This window comes from Hyaena hyaena, unplaced genomic scaffold, assembly GCF_003009895.1.
Source record: "Hyaena hyaena isolate Hyena2069 unplaced genomic scaffold, ASM300989v1 scaffold_31, whole genome shotgun sequence".
NCBI lineage: Eukaryota > Metazoa > Chordata > Mammalia > Carnivora > Hyaenidae > Hyaena > Hyaena hyaena.
The window spans coordinates 3,212,980-3,230,101 of record NW_024080664.1 but is presented as its reverse complement, the minus strand read 5'-3'; the positions used below and the strand labels follow the sequence as shown (position 1 = coordinate 3,230,101).

Genomic DNA, 17,122 nt, shown 5'->3' with positions numbered 1-17,122 from the left:
CAGCATGCCCCTGGGTACCGACATCGCCAGTGTGATGGCACAGTGGAGACAGAGGGCCCCGTGGCCACATGTGTGAGTTCCACGCGTGCAGGAATTTTACATGTAAACTTTACACATTTAAACTATACAGATGTCCACACGGGTATTCGTCTGTTTTAGAAAACCCTTCCGCCCAGGCCCAGACAAACTGCTTGGGAAGTGGGGGCGTGCTCGTTCGGCCTCTTTGTGTGTGAGTTAGCGGTGTCCACGGGCTCCCCGGTGACCCCTTGTGACCCTGTCTTATCCCAGGTGTGACCCTGACGAGCAGAGATGGGGAGAAAACTGGATCTTTCGAAGCTCACGGACGAAGAGGCCAAGCACATCTGGGAGGTGGTGCAGCGGGACTTCGATCTGAGGAGGAAAGAAGAGGAAAGACTGGAGTAAGTGTGTGAGGCCTCCCCCCTCCCCGGGGGGCCTCCCTGAGGATCCTGGGGGGGGCGGACAGCAGGGTGCCCCCGGGGGGGGGAGGACACCACATGGGAAGCTGGACCCCGGAGAACGTCCTGCTCTCTGGGCTCAGTCTCATAATTAAAATGAGGGCATCTGACTTCCCAGCCTGCATTCGGGTGAGCCCCGAACACTTACTTCATCCTGATCCTGCTTCAGATCACGTCCCCTGAGCCAAGTGATGCTTCAGCCGCGGCACAGCGAGCTGAAGGTGATAAAATAGGGAAACACCCGGAATGTCAGGCTGGAGGGGTTTTAGCATCAAGGCTGACTTCGTCTTTCTTCCCAGTGGGGGGGGGGGGCATCCCCCAATGGGTGGCCATGGACTGAGCCAACACCCTCTGCCATTATTTACTCCTCCCCGCCTCTAAGGCTTAGCTGTGCGGTGAGCGGGCTCATGATCCTTTCTTGCTGACCCTGTGGGCCGGAGGGCCTATGGAGAAGACTTTGGAGCGAAGACTCCTGGTGGGGGAGGGGCAGCCAAGCAAGTGTCTGCAAGAGCAGCGCAGGGGGAGGCAGGGGGAGAGTAGCAAGAGCCGGCTTCTGCCCTGCAAGCTGTGGGCCCCCAGGACGTGGCCGGATGTACTTTGAGGGCAGAGCCGGACTGCAAGCGGGGGTGACAAGGGGGACTCCGGGGTCGTGGCCTGAGTGACCCGGAAGGTGGGGCGAGGTGGAGCCAGCCTGGGGGAACCAGGAGAGGGTTCGGACGGCGCGGGTAGGTTCCCTGTCCGTTACCCGGCAGACAGGAGGGCTCCCCGTGGGAGGAGCACTATTCAGCGGACCCCAGTGTTTAGTCACCAGCCAGGAGGAGGCCCCACAGGAGGGAATCCAGAGAGAGGAGGGCAGGGCCCCGAGACGGCAGACACACACCAGGGGTGGGAGGGACTCTAGGTCCCAACGCTGAACAAAGTCCACGAGAAACAAGCGTAGTTCCTCTAGCACCGCCAGTGTCCGTGGGGAGGGCCCGGCGTCCGTGGGGAGGGCCCGGCGTCCGTGGGGAGGGTCCGGCGTCCGTGGGGAGGGTCCACCGTCCGTGGGGAGGGCCCAGTGTCCGTGGGGAGGCCCGGCGTCCGTGGGGAGGGCCCGGCGTCCGTGGGGAGGGTCCACCGTCCGTGGGGAGGGTCCACCGTCCGTGGGGAGGGCCCGGCGTCCGTGGGGAGGGCCCTAGTGTCCGTGGGGAGGGTCCGGCGTCCGTGGGGAGGGCCCGGCGTCCGTGGGGAGGGCCCGGCGTCCGTGGGGAGGGCCTGGCGTCTGTGGGGAGGGCCTGTGTCTTCTCTGTGCTTCTCTGTGCAGCCCCTTGCCCTCCATTCTGCCCTGGTCTCCTGGGTCACCCCTGGGCTTTTGTCACAAAAACACTTCCACCCTGCTGCCCTCCGGGATTGCCAGCCCCTCACACACCCACACGAGACCTAATACTAGAACCCACGGCCGGCCTTGACCTGACCCGACTTCCGAGTACCAAGCAGTGGTCAGAGCTGCGCCCCCCTCTCCCCCCCCCGCCCTGACCCGGCCGCCTGGCTCTGCCAAGGGACACACTGCCTATGCCAGCAAAACCAGCCCAGCCTTTCTTCTTGACAGCAGCCTCTTCCCCGGGGAGGGACCAAACCCTGTGTCCAGGAGGCCCAGCTGTTGGCGACTTTTATTTTAAATGTATATAGAAACGCAGATAAACAGGGAGGGAGGGGAGCCCAGCTCCCCTGGGAGCAGAGGAGGACCCCTGGGCCGGGTCCCAAGAGGCACCCCCTTTCCCAGAGACCCAAGAGCTGCTTCATCTAGCTGGCTGAAGTGAGTTTTGCCAAAATTCCTGTGTTTCTTACACGAAGGTGAGTCCCTTCTGACGTCCGTCATTCCTTATCTTCATATTCCTTTGGTCATTTCACATCGCAGAGAGGAGACAGGCCAGGGAAGGCTCCCTCAAGGATGCTGACCGCATGGCTCAGGCCAGGTCCCCGGGCCGGTCACGGTCAGGGGAACCTCCTCTCTCCTGTCAGGAAGCGCCAGAGCCATCTGCTCAGAAAGGGGGAGCATGGGGAGTGGGAGGCAGAGGAATGGCCCGTTCTGCCGTCTGCTTGCTCTGCCTTGTGGTTGGGGACGGGCTTCATAAACACCCCCTCTCAGACATCCTACTGGGGAGGTTGTGCGGGGAAGTTAATGCCTCGGCGTGTTGTGCAACTCCCGGAAGCGCAAGCCTGCAGTGGTGCGGAAAGTCTGTGTCAAAGTGACATTAGGTCAAGAGCAGTGAAGCCCAAGTGGCATTATTGTGACCAGATCTAGCAGGTGATAACGTGGGAAGTGAGAGTCGTTTTGGGGAGTGGCGGGAGGGAAGGGTTGTTACATTTCTTACCATTGTTGATGGTTTTGCCTCTTGAGCTAACACAAAATTAGGATGTTCACGACATTGTTAAATATGCCAGAAAAAGTAAAGCCACTTCTGTCTGTGAGGAACCTTTTCCTCCAGTGGCCCCTGACCCCGGGCGTGAGGCCTTGAGGCACAGGTGGGGACACATGGGTTCCCATTCTGCCTGGAGAGTTCTGCTTAGAAAGGGTGAGGCTAGAACCCACAGCATGAACACTCGGGATTCTTGTTTTTTTTTAATTTTGTAATGTTTTATTTATTTCTGAGAGAGAGAGACAGAGTGTGAGCAGGGGAAGGTCGGACAGAGAGGGAGATACAGAATCTGAAACAGGCTCCAGGCTCTGAGCGACCTGAGCCGAAGTCGCTCACTTAACCGACTGAGCCCCCCAGGCGCCCCGAACACTCGGGGTTCTTGACACCAGAGTTGGTTCCACAGAGCAGTTAGCTCGAGCGCCTGCACTCCAGGTCTCTGGTCTGTGAATCGGGCCCGGGCTGAGCGGAGAAATGGGCCCTGCAGTGACCACCATGTGGGTGGCCTGGAAACGCTGAGCAGCTCGGGAATCTCTCAGATGGGTGTCTGATGTCTCTGCATCCTCCCAAAGAGATGCCCACTGGGCGGGCGGCTCAGCGGGAGGACCCGACCACAGTCGCTGGCCGAACAGAGCTCATGGGGAAAAAATTATGAAGCCAAGAAGCAGGCGTGTTCACGAAATGGAGAGAATGTTCCTACCCCGATGCATCTGGTGAGCACGGTGTGTGCACCTGATTCCCCAGGGGCAGCTCTGCCGAGGGGCAGTCTGCTACATGGCCAGTTCACTGAATAGGCCAGATTGAAAACAAGCAACAAGAATATCTGTTTCAATATGTACAAGTTAACAGAAATGTGCGCTAGGCGGATTTCTCCCAGACGTGAAAGCACCAGTCCGTTGTGAAGGGTGTTGGGGCAGGGCCTGGCTGAAGACCCCTGGCATTGGGGAGGATGAAGGCCACGTGGCTGTGAGACTGGTGTCAGTAACGCCCACAGATCAGCAGCTGACTGTCCCCCGAATACGGAAGCCTCTGATCCCTCAGCCGGGCCTGACCCTTCCCAGGCTGTGCTGAGGACACTCACAGCCCCCTGGGGAAGACAGAGGCCGTCCCAGCTGTGAGAGGCAATGGCTGGTGGGTCCTGGCCACGGCCTCAGCAGGAGCCTCCTGACGTGGCTTTCCAAACAGACAGCACAGATGGCTTTCCTCTGAATCGACTAGAAGGAAGGGAGAGGCCAGGCCGTCTTTGATTTAGCCCCAGGCACACAGAACTCTCTCCCTGAAGCTGGCGTGTGGGACCAGGGACTTAGGAGTGGCGTGTTTACGGTACAGGGCGTCATGTTATCCTTGGCTTCCCTTCAGGACGTGGCGCTGCACTCCAAAGCATGGGAGATTCAAAGATATACAAAATTAGGATGTTCACACCATTGGCATCAGAAAGGTGCTTTAGAATAGATTTCACAAACCACCTGTTTCCTGCCAGAGCCTCCTGAGCACCAGGCTATGAGGAGGGTGTGTACTTTGCTGTGGATGAACTTGAAGCCTTCAAATATGGCGGACGCTGTGTGAGAGAATGGCCCTCCTTGTGCTACGTCTGCTGCCTGGGGCAGGGCTTGGGCCGTGAGCCTTCACAGTTGTTGGGGAGACAAAACGTAGAATTATCTCAATGTCACAGAGGAGCGTTTGGTAGCATGCTCTTTCCGTTAATTTTTTTAGATTAATAAAATAGAAATAGAAATCGTTTTCACATATTTTCAAAGATGACTGAGACTCCCGGTGTTCATCCTGGTTAAAGGGTTCCAGCAAATTCACAGCCAAAGAGAGGGATGAATTTGACCTTTGCAGAGGCCAGACTGCCTGGCATCACATAGCAGAAGCCCTTTGAACCTGTGACATGTCCTCTTACGGAAGGAATCAGGAGAGGCTCTTCCTCACAGCGAGGATCGTAAGAGCCAAGAACTAGGAAGATCTGAATGTCCAAAATTACAAGCTTTGGCTGAATAACCAAATTTGACCATGAATTCAACCACGGATTACCTGGCACCCATTAAAAATAAAGTTTTAGCAGAAAGTCCTCATGGCCAGTTCACAAGGTATTAAGTAGAAAAAGCATGTGGTGAAAATGCATTTCACTTTTTTTTAAATTTAATGTTAGAGAGAGAGAGAAAGAGAGAGAGACAGAGAGGATGAGCAGGGGAGGGGCAGAGAGAGAGGGAGACACAGAATCCGAAGCAGCTCCAGGTTCTGAGCTGTCAGCACAGAGCCTGATGCGGGTCTCAAACCCACAAACTGTGAGATCATGACCTGAGCCGAAATCACGAATTGGACACTTAACTGACTGAGCCACCCAAGCACCCTATATTTATTTCGCTTTTTAAAAAATGCATAGGAGGGGCACCTGGGTGGCTTAGTCGGTTAAGCATCCGACTTTCGCTTGGGTCATGATCTCGAGGTTCGTGGGTTTGAGCCCCGCGTCGGGCTCTGTGCTGACTGCCAGCTCAGAGCCTGGAGCCTGTTTCAGTCTGTGACTCCCTCTCTCTCTGACCCTCCCCTGCTCACGCTGTCTCTCTCTCTCTCTCCTAGAAATAAATAAAACATTTAAAAAAATCTTTAAAAAAATAAAAATAATAAATAAAAAATGCATAGGAAAGTCTAGCATTAACAGAGGCTCAGTACCCACTGAGCTCTTTCTTGCCGTGATTCACCACCCTCCCGTCCTGGAGTCCACCCCCTTCTGTTTCCTTTGTGGGGTCCCCAGCGTTCACTTTCAGAGGGTCTGAGGCCCGCCCCTTCTCACCTCTGCGCACACTCGTTCCCTCAGTGACCTTCACCGCACGGTGGACCTCACGCCCTCTAGACCCCCGCTGCCCAGTGGAACGAGTAGCCAACCCCCACGTGTGCTCCAGCATGGCGGCCAGCAGCCCCCTGCGCCTGTTCCACACTTGACATGGTCTCATGCAACTGGGAAGCCAACTTTGTCTTTTTTTTCCATCGTAACTAACTGAAGTAGCCACTATGCCTAGCGGCTGCCATATTGGGCACTGCAGGTCTAGACAACAAGTCCCCAGTGTATGCCCTCAGCCGAGCACTTTGCTCTGAACCTGTGACACACGGGGACAGATGCCTGCGGAGCACCTCGGCCAGGGGTCTAACCAGCGTCTCCCACCCAGCATGCCTAAGGCAGGTCTGGACTCACCCCAGGCCCCCGCTTCCCCGTCCCGGAAACATCTGGTGGCTGAGGTTTAGTGCCCAGGAACCACAATCGTCTCAGCTCCTTCCCTCTCATCCCACGTTCCTCAGCAAGCCCGGTTGGCTCAGCCCTCAAAGTCAGTCCCGGCTGTGGTTCGCCGGCCACACGGCCAGCCCAGTTCATGCCGCCGTCTCTGTGCTGGTCGCCCCTCCCGCTCCCCGCCCCGTGGTCTTTCTCCCTGGTGCTCCCAGGAGTCTCCCTTCCTCCCCGTGTCCCTGTTGCTGCCTCCTTCACATCACTCGCATCCCTTCTCAGATGCCACCTCCTCAAGAAGCCTCCCTGGGTTGCTCTTTCTAAAATAGCCACCACCCTCCCAGCACCACTTCTTTCTGCTTGGCCTCCTGGGTCTCCGTCCACAGCACTTAGGGCTGGTCTAGTGTCACAGGAGCCATGTACTTGAGTAGAGCCGGCTTCCCACCCATGTCTGAGCCCAGGGAGGGCTCCGTTTTGTCACCTGACCACGGAAAGACTCAACAGCTGTCTTTGTGCACAGACCATTATGGATGTGCGCCTGGGGCTTTGCCTGTGTTTTAACAGTTACCGCCCGGGCAAGTCTACCCTGTGGCTCTTCTATCCCCGTCTCCAGCAGAGGACCCTGGGAGTGGGCCAGGTCCCGGGCTGTGAAGGTGTCTGGAACTCGTTCGCCACGGGAATCTCGGGGGGAGGGGACATCTTGCTGCGTGTGGGTCTGTAACTGTTGCTTCTGTCTAAGTGTTCACCATTCATTCTCCTTCCCCAGGTATTTAGAATGTTACTATTTTTTAATGTCACCTAAGTAGAGAGTAGCACCTACATAAACCTCCAGGAAGTGCCCCTCCCCCCTTCACTCGCTCCATCTGGGGAAGAGCCGGTCCTGTGGACACACGCGTCCTGGACCCCACGGCCATGCGCAGGGGAGAGTCAGGGGAGCCTGCAGGGGCGTTCTGGAGCCCGCGCTCACCGCCCGTGAGCATGCTGTGTGCTGAGCTTGTACGAGGCCCTTCCCGCAGCTGCGCCCGACCCCCACGGAGCGGCCTCTCGACTGTGTCTGCAGTGGGAAGGATTGGGTAATCCGAAAGCCCCGGCGGGGGGTGGGGGGTCGGGATAAGAGTGCTCGGCGCGGGTGGTGACTCATGTCCCTGGGCGAGGACCCAGCTTACCTAAATAGAACACCCTGTTTCAAAGGGCACAGCCCGGAAATCAAATATTAGGCCTGCGAACCTTCCCCGGGAAGGCAAACAGGTGGAGCTGTGGATTGCTATCTCTGCAAACAGACCGGGGCTCCTGAGATTCTCTCTGAAAGTTTCCCTGCGTGAGACACGAGCGTCTGGGGCCCGCTTTGGAAATACTGCTGTCATGGAAGGTGAGGTGAGCCCCTGGCGGGCCCCTTGGCCCCTCGACAGGCGGCTCCGGGGCCGAGGACCCGGGCTGAAGCAGAAGTCCGTGGCCAGCGCAGGGCCCGGGGGTCAGGACCACTGACCCCCGACCAAGCCTCCCGGGATGCTCGGGCCGTGGCCACGCTGCCGCGAGGATCTCCTCCTGGTCCCGTCTGTCGTCTGTGGTCTCTCCCTATCAAGGACGTCGCAGACGTTAGCAAGTTTCTGTTCCCGTCTCCTCATCATTCCTGATACTTGTTCACGTCATCAGGACTTTACGTCCACACACCTGCCCTTCAGATAGCGTTAGGGACGCTGTCTCTTTCTTCAGCTGTGTGGGACGCTCGACGCTTGGTTTGGGCTCGACTTTCAATCATTTCGCCTCTTGAGTCGGCGGCCCGTTGGTGCCTTCAGGCCCCCGCACCCCATTCTTAGGGTCGCCCTGGGATCCGTCTCTCCGTGGGGAGCGCATCTGCAGGTTACGTTCCCCGGAGAGGCGTGGGCTGTGGAGCTCACGCTCGGGAATCTCTCAGCGCGGAGCAAGACCTGTGCTCACACGCTCTCGCTTCGGCAGAAATACGCTGCAGGGTCACACGCTCCCCAAAGCCGCCCCCGTCCTGACCCCCCGCATCTGCGATTGTGTCTGGCTGTGTGCCAGAGGAAGAGTAGGCTGCGGGAGCCAGTAAGGCTTCTAATCAGCTGGCCTGGACTGGGGACACGGTCCTGGATGGCCCGATGGCCCCGGGTGGTCGCAAGGGGGCCAGCAGGTGGGAGGAAGGGGAAGCAGGACCGCGCGAGCCCGAGTGCTTCTCCATGGGAAGGAGCCCGCCTTCCACACAGGCCGGGCTGCGGGCCCGCGACGTGCACCAGATCAGATCCTCCCCCAGAGCTTCCCGGAAGGATTTCAGTCCTGCCAACACCTTGATCTGGCCCAGTGACACCCATGTCAGGCTCTGGCCTTCAGAGCCGCCAAATAAAGAGTAGGTGTTATTTTAAGCCACGAAATGTGTGGGAATTTGCTACAGCGGCAACGGGAAGCTGGCCCATTGCTTCTAGAGCTCTCCCCACCCCCTCTCTCTCTGGGTCTTGCGGAGAAGCCACCTGCCAGCCCGCACGGTGTCCCAGAGGGAGCCCACTCCGTCGTGAGCGAGCGGCGCTGGCAGCCCGCCCGTGTGCCACCTACAGTCCAGCAACTCCCGATCTGAGATCCTGACCCTCCTTCCCTCCACGGCTGGCTCAGCACTCACACCCAACCAAGCCGTGCCCAGGAAAGCAGATCCTCTAGTGCCCGTCCAAGATCGCCCGTGAGGCCCCACTGCGTGAGCGGAAGATGGCTTCAGCCTGTCAGTCTCCAGTATCCGAGACTCTGCTCACTTACACGGACTCTTCATGGCTTAGTCTTCTCCTTCGATGTCCCCCATCCCCACACCCCTGCTTGCCAGGTCAGCAGTGGGTGTTGGGGGAGCAGCTCCTGGCCCCCAGGGTGACGGCATTGCGGGTCTTCACACACTGCCTGCTGGCTCCTTGCTGGTCCCCAAGACGGAGTGGAGGGTCAGGTCCGCTTCCAGGATCAGGACCATCACGCGTGTATGAATTGTCCTGGCGTGGGGCACCCACCGCAGAGATCCCTGATCCCAGCCATCAACCTCACTTGCTGTGGCCTCTTCGCCCCAACCCTGAGACTGCCAGTCCCCTGGTCCCTCAGCACCTCATGCTGCCCTGCAGGGACCCAGGCTGAGGACCGCCCAGCCCAAGAGGCAGAGAGCGGAGCACTGGTCCGAGCCCATCCCTCTTTCAGTGGCTGCTGAGGGACCTTGGTGCTGTGGCCACAGCGTGCTCCTCCCTAGCACACCCGGAGGGTGCATCACCAGCCCCTGGGTCCTGGGCTGTCCCCAGTACTCACACGTTTTCACGTGCTCCCCTCCGGACTCCCCGCTGCACGGGGGAGAGCAAAGACAGGTGGTTCTGACCTCTTCACGTCGCTTTCAGCCCTTCTCCCTTCCACGCCCGGTCATTGCTCTGAGGGGACTTCCCTTCCCTGTCCTGTCTTGAAAGGGCTTTCCTTGCACCAGACACCCCCCGCCCCCCGCCTTGTCCCCAGAGGACCCTTAGCCTGGCTTGTGGACAGCGGGCACCTCTCCTTCACTCTGCTTCGTGTCCACCAGTCAGGACTCTTGACGTTGGTGCCTCAGGGTGGGCTGGAGGTTGGCTGGCAGAGCGCAGAGCTGTGGCTTCTGGCCCCAGGGACGCCCCTCTGCTACGCCGCTCCCCCGCCCGTCTCCTCGTTCCACCGCTGCCCTCCTCTTCCTCGTTCTCATCCCTTTAGCCCTTTTCTCTGCGTCTGGGGCAGCAAACTTGCTTCAGAGCCAGCCCTTCTCAAGCATTTTGGCCTCAGGGTCCCTTTACATTCTTAAATTATTGAGAAACCCCAAAGGGCTTATGTTCATGTGGGTTATACATGTCAATATTTACCCTATCAGAAATTAAAACCAGGCATTTAAAAAAATATTCATTCGCTTAAATAAAAACAGGAAAGGCCTTATGTGTTAACATAAATACCACTTTTTTATGTAAAATAACTTTTCCCAAGACAAATGAGAAGTCTGGAGTGCTCCATGTTTCTGGAAATCCCTTCAGTGTCTGGCGTGAGAGGAGATGGGCGAATTCTCGTATCTGCTTGCTTTCAGTGTGTTGTAGTGTGTTGTGTTGGCTGAGGAGTTTGAAGGAAATCTAGCCTCCTCCAAATGTATAGCTGAAAGAAGAGGGGTGTTTCAATAACCAGGTGATTATGAACATTGTGTTTTGATACTACATGGAAACCCAACAATTAGTATTTTTTTTAATTTTTTTAATGTTTATTTTTTTTTGAAAGAGAGAGAGCAAGAATAGCAGAGGAGCAGAGAGAGTGGGAGACACAGAATTTGAAACAGGCTCCAGGCTCTGAGCTGTCAGCACAGAGCCTGATGCAGGGCTCGAACCCACTAACCCACTAACCTGAGCCGAAGTCGGACACTTAGCCAGATGACCCACACAGGAGCCTCACAACTGATAATTTCTTAAACTAGGTTGCACGGTGGAATCTGAAACCGTATGAGTGGACTTCTCTTTCCCTGTTATGTTAAAATCCATAGATCTGTCTTACACTCAAAGTGAATCTTTTATCCATATATAGTTTTGTCACACCAAATGCAGCTTCTAAATGGTGACACATTTCATTATATACCCAAAAAGTCACATTGATTCCTGTCACCACTGACCTCATCAACAATCTCTTAAAAAACATAAGCGTTGGACACCATGAAGCTCACAGCAGCAGACATAAATCTCCCAAGATCCTTCTTTGTGTTTGAAAGCTTGAATTTTGTCATTGGCCACAAATACTGGCATTTGTTTTCCTTGAGGTGACGGGCTCCCTTTGTTCATTCTTTTTTTTTTTTTAATTTTTAAAAATGTTTTTATTTATTTCTAAGAGAGAGAGAGAGAGCAGGGGAAGGTCAGAGAGAGAGAGAGAGACACAGAATCTGAAACAGGCTCCAGGCTCTGAGCTGTCAGCACAGAGCCCGACGCGGGGCTCGAACCCACGAACTGTGAGATCATGACCTGCGTCGAAGTCGGACGCTTAAACGACTGAGCCACCCAGGCGACCCTCCCTTTGTTCATTCTTAAGAAAATGTCTGGCAAACGCCCAAGTCAGAATACTTTGTCTTTCAGTTGTTCTTTTCAGTAAAAGTGAGGTCCCATGAAAAAAAAATCAAGTTCCTGTTGGAAGTCCGGCAAGTGCCTGCTTCTTCTCATCGGGACCCTGGTGGTGCTTCGGGATGTAGCGGAAATGCTTTCTGTGTGTCCTTCTCATTTCTTCATGCAGAATAGTAAGGAGACACGTGCTCAAAGGCCAAGGTGTGATAAGACGAATACCTGTTATTGTAGCGCCGAGGACAAGCCTTTAATCAGGACACACTTCATCCAAGACCTGCTCTTCTTTACTTCTGTGACCAAGACTGGAATGTGTCGTTTGTCCCTCTGCCGGGACTCATGCCGAGGTCCTAGCTGCGTCAAGGGGCCAACGAGAGGGGTAACACTTCAGCATCGTTGCTAAAATAATTTTGACCTCGGGTCCCTCTTAAAGGGTCTCAAAAACCCCCAGAGGGTCCTGGGCCCCACCTTGAGAACCACTGATGTAGATCCTCGGACTCGGTGTGCCCCGCTGGTGATTCTGCCCGTCTTCCTCCCCGCTGTCAACTTTCATTCCTTCCCGTCTTTATTTTGGCCATCTCTTCTCCTCCTCAGTGATCATAGCCTGCGGTCTTTCCGTCTCAGCCTGGTTTCAAGTCTTCTTCTGTTCCTGACAGTCACCTTCAGGGTGTCTGTTCTTCCTGACGGTGACTTAGACTGTGTCTGCCGACACACCCACAGCGGAGTGACATCTGGTCGACCCGGTGTTTGCCATAAGCACCCCATGTGCCTTTCTCCGGCCCCGCTCACCGGCTCCCTGTGCGGCTCCGGGTGGAGATGATTGCCTTGCAGCTGGCGGGCATCGGCCGGTGTCCCCGTGCGGGACCAGCACGGGCCCTCCTCTTCCCCCCTCCCCTGCTAGCCAGCTATACAAAAGAGAAGTTATGTTTTCAAGAATCTGAAGCAGAGTATAATGATCCCTTCCCCACAGCTGGCACCTGAAGTATGTCAGTGTCCAGCCACCACCCCTGCAGCTCTTATTTCAGGGGACTTCACGTCCCGGGATGCAGTGTGCCTGGCATGTCCTTGACTTTCTTCCTGCCGTGCTGGGGGGTAGTTCTGCCTGAATAGAGAATGGGGGCAAGCAATGGGAGAGAGGAGAAAGGGTGGCTTCTAGATCTTTCTGCCTGATGCAGATATAGCCCCAGTGGAAATGGAGGGAGGCAGGCCCTCCCTTCCTGGCTCCAGGTCTCTGTACTAGTTGGTGTGAGGCAAAGCCTACCTTGTCGGTGCAGGTTTATCTAGACCGTGGTCAGTGGATGACAGCTCTCGCCCTGGGTGCCACCAGCACTCGGCCATTCTCTCTTGGTTTTCAGAGCGGAGTCGAGAGTTCTGTGCGTGTGTCTGTCTTCCGGAGTGTTTGAATGGAGAGTGGAGAGAGGGAAATCGCTGAAGTGCGGTCAGCGTCACTTAAAACGGGAAGTAGTGCCCAGGGCCTCTCAGCACGGCTGCCTCGTCCTCGCCCCCGCCGCGCTCCGGGTGACCCCACCAGAAACCGCGGGTGCAGGGTTCTCGCGAGGCCGCGGCACCCAGGCTCTGTGTGATTTTCGTCACTAAGAATGGATCCGTTTGATCGCATCTGAAGCTAAAAATATTGCATGTGGCAAACATTCTCTGAAATCCGGAAAGGAACGCGTACCTTTTCCAGTCCGTTCAGCTTGGAGCTCACCAGAAAGATCCGGGAGAACCGTGGCTTTTCCAGGACACTGGTGCTGGACAGTCCCCGCGCCGGACACTGCAGGCCAGGCCACGCAGCCTTGCTCTGTGGGCTCAGCTTGCTTCCCTGCTGGAAGACACACCCAAAACTCTTGCGAGGGGCCCCTCCCGGCTTCGCCCCCCCGAGCCCTGTGTGACCTCCTCAGGAGAGTTCAGTGACCTGTCACTTTCTCAGTAGGGTGACCGCCCAACCCCACTTACCTGGTGGTGTCTTCTGTGCAGGGCCTCAGCTCAGGCCGGCGTGCGGAGCTGGTGTGACCGCCAGGCCCTCACAGGGAGGAGCACCAGCCTCGCCCGCTCGATGGGCTGGATCTGGGCCTTCCTTCTGTGTCGTCTCTGCAGCTTCACCCCACTGTGAACCACTTGGAGTTTTATCTCTTCTCTGGCCTCCTCTTAGACTGTGCGACAGATTGGTTCTAAGTAACCATGTGGCCTGACCAGGCTCACTCCCAGGGCTCCCCAGAGCCACCAACCTCCCCGCTCCGAGGAAGGTTGGGCTGCCGGTGCGAATGGCTGCAGGCCCACCCTCATCCGGCGAAGCAGGGTGCTGAGCACAGTCTCTGAGCTCAGCACCAGGCAGCAGAAAATCTCCAGGCTCCGCGGGCCCCGGGCCAAAGCTGGAGTTCAGGGCCTCTGTCGTCTTCTTTCCGGTACAAATTGTGTGGAGGCAGGTGACAGCTGTCCCGGCCTGTGATGCTGAGCCTTTATAGTTCACGGCTCTCTTCCACCCATGGATGGAAGTCGTGGATATGCAGCCTGGAAAGTTGTACCGTTGTGAACAGTCACACCATGTTTACATGCAGTTTCTGTCCTGTAAAAATCAGGTGTTTCAAGTCCAACCTCTCAGACTGCACACGTGTGAACCCAACCTACTGGGCTCCCCCCGGGGAGAGAGTGGGAGCGTGGAGCGACCACGGCAGAGTAGGGGCCGCCGGTGGGCGCCTTTCCCCGACTTTGGGTCCCTTTCCTCTGCATATGAGCAAGTTCCTGTGTGTGTGTGTTTACACACATGTGTGCAAACCCGTTGCAAAAACAGTGTCTAATACAGTTCTTGTCTCTGATCCTTCCCTCAGGGGGCTGAAGGGCAGGATGAGGAAGGAGAGCTCCCAGAGGGAGCTGCTGGCAGACGCGGCCCACCTGAATGAGACCCACTGCGCCCGCTGCCTGCAGCCCTACGGGCTCCTCGGGACCCCTAGAAGGCAGTGCCTGGACTGCCGCCTCTTCGCCTGCCAGGACTGTAGCCACGCCCACCCGGAGGAGGAGGGCTGGCTCTGCGACCCCTGCCACACGGCCAGGTGAGCCGGGGTGGGGGGAGGGGGTGCCCAGGGTCCGGGTGACCCCGTGGGTGTCAGGGCCCCACGCGTCCCCTCGGCGGGGCTGGCCGGGGAGGGCTGGGCAGTACCTGGGCCTGAGCTCCGCGTGTCCGCAGGGTGGTGAAGATGGGCTCGCTGGAGTGGTACTACGGGCACCTGAAAGCCCGCTTCAAGCGGTTCGGGAGTGCCAAAGTGATCCGGTCCCTGTGCGGGCGGCTGCAGGACGGAGGTGAGGAGCACGCCTCTCTCCGGGGCCTCTTCTCCTTCCCAGGCGTATTCGAGCGTTTCAGGACCCAGCAGGTTCTTCGGAATGTGTGTGTGCACCGGTCAGTCCGTTTCGGGTATTTTATATGGAATTGGCTGTTTCTCGTGTGGTGTGGACTTCCGCACCCCCTGGCCGGGCCCCCTGGGAAGTCCTGCATGCCGTCGACACCCCGCTCTTTGAAATCATATTTTCCCAGTGCTTCCTAGCAGGCTGAGAACTCAAAGCCAAAGATTCTGCACCTCAGTGGCTCATCAAATAATCGGGCACTTGTTTTCTCCAGACCCTTCCTCTCTGGGCATCTGATTGTGGAGCCTCAACTCTCTCTGTTGTAACACACACATTCCTTGTGAGTCTGACATTTATCAAGACTTAAAAAAGTTAATTCTAATTCAATCGTGTGTTTTAATATTTTGAATCCAAGTGTTTGTTTCATAAGGAGCTTGAAATCCGTACTGTGATCTTACACCAACTGAGTGTTCACCTGTCTTGTCCACCTTTACGGCATTTGGAAAGGAAGATCATTTCAGGGGAAGGATGAAGTTGGAAGTTGAATCTGAGCGGAGATCATTGAGCAGAGTTCGCAGGGAGCACGTGCCCTGTCGCGGTCACTTGAATCCCAGGCTCTGGCGTTAGGCCTGGCCAGGCCTTCAGGCCGGGAGGGCTCACCAGGCCAGCGCGTGGGGCCGGGCGTCTTGACTCCCTCCATCAGGAGGACCGAGGCAAGCGCCCTGGGGGCGGGAGACCCCGCACGTCAGGAGCAGGGGCCCCGCTGCTTGGATTGGAGTGTCCGCACCACGTCCTAGCCCGGGGGTCGCCCCCGCCCCGGGCCTTCTGGGGAGAGGTCTTACTTGCATCCGTGTCCCATAGAGCCTCGCGCTGGCAGGCAGGACCTGAAGTTGGGCCCAGCCACCCCAGAGCACGCGAGCATCCGCTGGGCCTGATGCAGGTGTTTCTTGGCATCTGAGCACATTCTTGAATTTAGGACAGGGGCCACTCAGAGGCACCGTCGCCAGTGATGGCTTGTAGCACCTGGAGCAGTGGCGCGTGGGGGGAGGGTGCTTCTGGGGGAGGAATCTGATACATCATCCAAATAAGAACAGTCAAGAGTAAAAGGAGGCTTTCCTGATAACTATGCTGAGACGACAGATGTGGCCAGGAGGTGCTGTTACCTGATTCCCAGAGGCTCTTCCCCATCCCCCCTGCCCTCCCGCTGCTTCTTCGAGGCGGTATCTCTGTCCCAGGCTGGAGCCCGTCACTGAAGCCCACGGCCCCACGCCCACTTGGCCGGCCAGGAGCCGCCCAGGGGCCCTCCTGCAGCCGAGGGGAGTTAGTCTGGTGCCTTCGCGGGGCTCAAGGGTGAGACCCACTGGGAGCAGGGCCACACTCGCTGCAAACCGTTTGAAAATCGCAAGCCCAGAGGTGGCCCCGCTCACAGAGGAAACCACAGGCCGCCACATTAGGAGCCCTGAGGACCCGGCCTTACCCCGGGAGGTGCAGATGTCAGGGCCAGGTGGACTCAGGAACCTGGGTTGTATAGAAGGTTCTGGGTATTCCATTGGCTGCAGCAGCTGCCACCACCCGGAACCTGCGGGTTTCAAAGCAGTCACCGCCGAGGGCCACCAGGTGGCGCTGCTGGGCAATGGGAACACTGGCCCCAGCGGCTGCGCCGGCAGGGGAGGCGGCCAGCGATGGGGGGGGCTCAGGTCCCCGGAGGGCCACCCAGGCTGTGTTCTCCCTGCTGGGCGCCTGGGGACCCAACACACGGAGTGAGAGAAGGTGCAGGGGAGGAAGGTTGTTGTGTGTTTGTTTTTATTAAGTGGCCAAACTGAAAACAGTAGAAATGATTGAAGTGAACGGGTCTATTCTGATTGGTGAGCTGGGGGGGCGCTGGGGGTCTTCCCCCCGTGACCTGCAGAGCAGTGGGGGTGTTTTCCCGAGTCCCCCACTTCCCCCCGGCATGGGTATGCGCTGCGGGGACGGTCCCGGGCCAGGAAGGAGGTGAGAGCAGACCCCGTCCGTAAGCACGCCGTCTCGGGGATTCTGTTTGCCTCAGAGCCTTTCCCTTGGTTACAGGTTTGCCTGACAGAGCACGTGGCGCACCGGACATCCACAGTAAGTCCCCCGAGCGCACATGGCTTTGCTTTTGTTTCCACCCCATCCCCCCCATCAAGGGCCTTCGAGGAATCTCTTCCCTGTCAGGAGCATGGAAAATCCTTTGGGTCTCATTGAGAATGACTTGATCTCCAGAGATGGGTTCATGTCGCTCAGACCCTTGGCCCAGGTGGAGGGAGATGGGAGGAGGCGGTAACAAGGTCACAGAGACCCTGTTCATATTCAGTCGGGGCGGGGGGGGGGGGGGGGGCACCAGGTCACACATGCACACACACACACACACACACGCACACACCTGGGCCTCCGGGAACCACTTCTACATTCGCATAGTACGAATAGAGTTCATCCCGCGGTCTTCTGTCGGGCAGTTTGGAGTGCGTTTCCTCAAGACGGTCACTGTGCAGAGCATTGGAAATGACTGCCCGGGCTGCGGGCTGCAGGGGTCTGAGTCTGGTGGGCAGAGAAGGCTTGCAGGGTGCTTGCAGATATATGAAATGCCCTACTTGCTTG

General features: G+C 57.2%; 1 protein-coding gene across 1 annotated transcript in view; it reads left to right on the top strand.

Annotated features, from left to right (window-relative positions):
* Window positions 1-309: 309 nt before the first annotated feature.
* The window catches only part of MLPH (melanophilin), a 33,190-nt gene continuing 16,377 nt past the window's right edge, over window positions 310-17,122 (top strand). The window contains exons 1-3 of the mRNA XM_039228660.1: window positions 310-419; window positions 13,996-14,217; window positions 14,352-14,464. Coding sequence (XP_039084591.1) covers window positions 310-419; window positions 13,996-14,217; window positions 14,352-14,464 — 445 coding nt within the window. The remainder of the gene's footprint in view (window positions 420-13,995; window positions 14,218-14,351; window positions 14,465-17,122) is intronic.